Genomic DNA, 3,748 nt, shown 5'->3' with positions numbered 1-3,748 from the left:
CTCTCTCAGCCTGTCCTCACAGCAGAGCTGCTCCAGCCCTCAGATCATCCTGGTTGCCTCCTCTGGACTTGTTCTAGCTGCTCCAGGTCTCCTTGTGATGGGGGCTCCAGAACTGGACGCAGTATTCCAGGTTTAATTTGGCTTGGACATTATACCTAAAACCATCAGGAGGGCAGTAGCACTCACAGAATCACAGAATGGTGGGGGTGGAAGGGACCTCAGGAGATCATCCAGTCCAACCCCCCTGCCAAAGCAGGTTCCCTTTTTCAGTCCAACCCCCCTGCCAAAGCAGGCTCCGTACAGCAGGAAAGTGTCCAGGTGGGGTTTGAACATCTCCAGAGATGGAGACTCCACACCCTCTCTGGGCAGCCTGTCCCACTCAGACTGGCAGGACTGGCATATGCAGGACACCAGAGTGTGACACAGCTCTAGGTGTGCGCTGGTGTAATTCCTCACTCAGGTTGGGGCTGCTGCTGGCTACATACCTGGGCTACCCAACTGCTCACAGTGTAGAAAGTGAGAGTTGTTACAACAGAATATTATTAACCTTGCAACGTAATGGGACTCACTTTATTACCAGAACGGTTCTACTGACATAACGAAGTTACACCAGGACAAGTTTGATGTCATTACCTGTTTTTCTAGTGCCATTTAAGAAATTTTGGACCTTTCCTAGGGGGAAATTGGTAAAATTAAACCACATAATCCCCCGTGTTCCAGGTTATATGAGATTGCTACCCAGATCTTTCCAAGGATTTTCATTAGAGCCTTCTGACTTTTTTCCTTTGGAGCAGGTGTTAAATTGTGCTTCCATTTTCTTAAATGTAGAGAAAAGCCTGAGGTTAATTGATTAATATTAATCCAGTATTTGAAAAGTGTAATCTGTTACACTGATGTCTTTATTGAACAGCCCTGCCAAAAACTAATAAAGAGAGAAATCTACTATTCCAAGCAAGGTCAGTTTGCCAGGCTATGCTCTGTTATGCCTAGACCTTGGTCTAGAATAGAGAAAGGAAAAACCAGCCAGACCCCTAACTCCCATTTGATATGGCCTTTATAAGTGCCAGTGGTTTAGGCTCGTGTTTCCAGTGACTGACTGTGGGAGGGATGTTTTCAGGTACCTTGTGAAGCTGGATCTGGAGGAGACCGAGACATTCTCACCTATGATCCACCTGAAGCACTGTGACAGACACAGCTGGGCAGATGAGGGCCATAATGGAACCTAGCAGAGCCATGTTCCCCTGGCACCCTCCCTTTCAAATCAGGGCTGCACCCTTTACTTACGGTCTGTTCCTTTCAGGGTCTTTTCCTCTGTGCTGGATTTTGCACTGACCAGTACAAACCCATCCACAACACAAATCCCTCCCCTTTCTCTTAAGAACAAAGTACTCATGGTTTGAGCTGGATGGCACTGATTGAAAGCTCCAAGTCCATACTGACAAAGCACCTTTTAGGATTGAGGCCTTAAAAATCTTGCTTAAGCTTCTGAAACAGAAGATCCCAAGTAGATTTTTATAGGGCTGTTTCTTCTTAAGCTGCCAGGTTATTCAGTTATGAACTGTTGGAACTGGAAGTGTAAAATGCTTATAATTATGAATGTTACTATTGAGATAGTTGGTTTGGATCTTTTAAAGCAAAACCCTCCTTAACTCTGCAGGCTTGATGAGTGCATTCACTGTGGCAGTGGTGAGAAGCCCAGAATTTGAGAATGGAATTGAAGTGATGGACAGGAATGGCAAAGTTGTTGGAGTGTCACAGAAGGCTGGTGAGAAGGTAGGTGAGGAAGTGGAGGCCTCTCTTGACTTGCCTTTCATCCCCTTTGCTAAAAGCTGAATGCGATGCTGAGAGTAGACAGAGTTGGATCTATTGAAATGATCCCAAATCAGGTGCTGAATCTTTGAGTTGGCTTAGACTACATCTCTTGAACTAGGTTCCACAACCCTTGTGTCTTCAAGGGTTGGCACCCTCCCCAGACCAATATACCGAGTGCCAGAGCTGAGCCACAGGGACACTAGCACAGGAATTCCTGCTTTCCCTGGTCACCTCAGAAGGAGACAAGACTCTTGGACCTTCTGATGGGACACCTCAGAGAAATGCCCTGTATTGTACGTATCACATGCACCTTCTATAGTGGGAATATTATTTAAAGGCTCTGTCTCCCAAAGGGTAATGCCCTGATCTACAGTGTGCTAGTGCATTTTATCCTCAGGCTCCAGTTGCTGACGACGCTGACTTTTATTTGCTCCTTGCTTTGCTCATCAACATCCACTGCAGAGCCTGGCACAGGAACTAGAGCAAGAAGACAAATTTTATGTGCTATCGGCCACCCCGCCTTCCTACGCTGCTGTCCAGAGGGGAGGAGACAGCTAGATGAGCATAAAGATTTGTGAGCAGCTGGAGAAAGAACCTCAAATTTGACACAGGATAGTTCAGATACCCAGAAGGTATAACCATTTAGAAGAAGTTCAACGCAACTTTAAAAAAGTCTCAGCAAAATTCTTATTGCAGTAGAAAAACTCAATTTGGCATCAGTAGTATCACCCTCCTTTTAAGGAATTTCTTAGAGACAAGTGGAATATTTGCTACTTGTAGGAGTTTAGTTTCCATTTAAGAAAGAATTCCTCTAACAAATGTTTTTATCCCTCATTTATTTGCTTGAAACTCCAGAGTGTTAGACAAAGAAGCGCTCGCGGAAGCAGGCAGCATTTGAAGCTGCACAGAGCGCTGCTTTAACCACGTTTGTTTTTCTCTCTCCCTGGAGGCCGTTAAAGAAACAGCATTGTCGAGAGCAGTCTTGTTTGGGACAGCGTTCTTCCTGCCAGCTGTGCTTACGCAGTTTGTGGAGAGGTAGGAGGTACTGCCAAAGGGCTGGGGGTGCCTGGGCAGCGTGGGTTCTGCTTCTCAGCCTGGCTGTTACCACTAACCAATATTTTCCTGGGTTTGTGATATTCCTTGCCTTGGTAGAAATCATTATCTGAGAAGTTTCTGTTCAGCTACTGTGGTGATCCATTGAGATAAGTAAATGAATCTGGTTATGTCCACATCCAGGCTTTGAGGGTTTGTTTGCAGGAGGTTGTGTAAAACGATGAGGATTTCCTCTCTTCTCCCATGCAGGAAACATGTTTGTGCTCTCCTGACAGGCTGTTTTCCAGGCTCCCTAGCTGTGATTTCAGTCCCTGGTGTCAAGGTTGTTCCCAGCACTTAGCTTAGATTTGTTATTTCTGAAGAGATAATACGGTACTTGAATTTGCAACTAAAACTGCAGCACAATTTCCAAACAGTGTTCCATATATTTTAAAACATTTCATTGATTTTGCAACATTTAGAAACCCTGTGTCATAAGAAGAATTCACTGTGTGCTTTATCGGAGAATTCTGAGCATGCCCTGAGCTTTTGGTAGGGATCATCTATGTCATGTAAATAATACAGGCAATTTGGTATTGCCTAAATCAATTCCCTGTCCCCCTTTGTTAGCTTAAGGGACTCCTGTTATCAGCAGACAGAAATGCAGATGTAAGATAAGATAAATTTTTTAAAAATACATGAAGTAATAAATTTTGCACAAGGCAAAGCAGGGCTGCCAAGAGGAAGTAAATCTGAAAGGAAATGCAAGAAAAAAATCTTAGTCAAAGGACCACGACAGTTTAAAGCACTAATGCCCCTTCCCTTGTCATTTGGATCTTGCTGCTTATTTTCTTAATCTTCTATTGACAATCAGGGCCTGGAAAATGCTGCAGCTGAAGACAAA

General features: G+C 44.5%; 1 protein-coding gene across 1 annotated transcript in view; it reads left to right on the top strand.

Moving 5' to 3' along the window:
* The window catches only part of LOC114818322 (sideroflexin-4-like), a gene marked incomplete at its 5' end in the record, with an annotated part of 11,229 nt that overhangs the window by 5,899 nt on the left and 1,582 nt on the right, over window positions 1-3,748 (top strand). Inside the window, 2 exon segments of the mRNA XM_029083659.1 lie at window positions 1,658-1,773; window positions 2,762-2,847. Coding sequence (XP_028939492.1) covers window positions 1,658-1,773; window positions 2,762-2,847 — 202 coding nt within the window.

The sequence above is a fragment of the Antrostomus carolinensis genome, unplaced genomic scaffold (genome assembly GCF_000700745.2).
Source record: "Antrostomus carolinensis isolate BGI_N321 unplaced genomic scaffold, ASM70074v2 scaffold9872, whole genome shotgun sequence".
NCBI classification, from domain to species: domain Eukaryota; kingdom Metazoa; phylum Chordata; class Aves; order Caprimulgiformes; family Caprimulgidae; genus Antrostomus; species Antrostomus carolinensis.
Note: the sequence above shows the minus strand (reverse complement) of the source record. Positions and strands in the feature narration are given on the sequence as shown.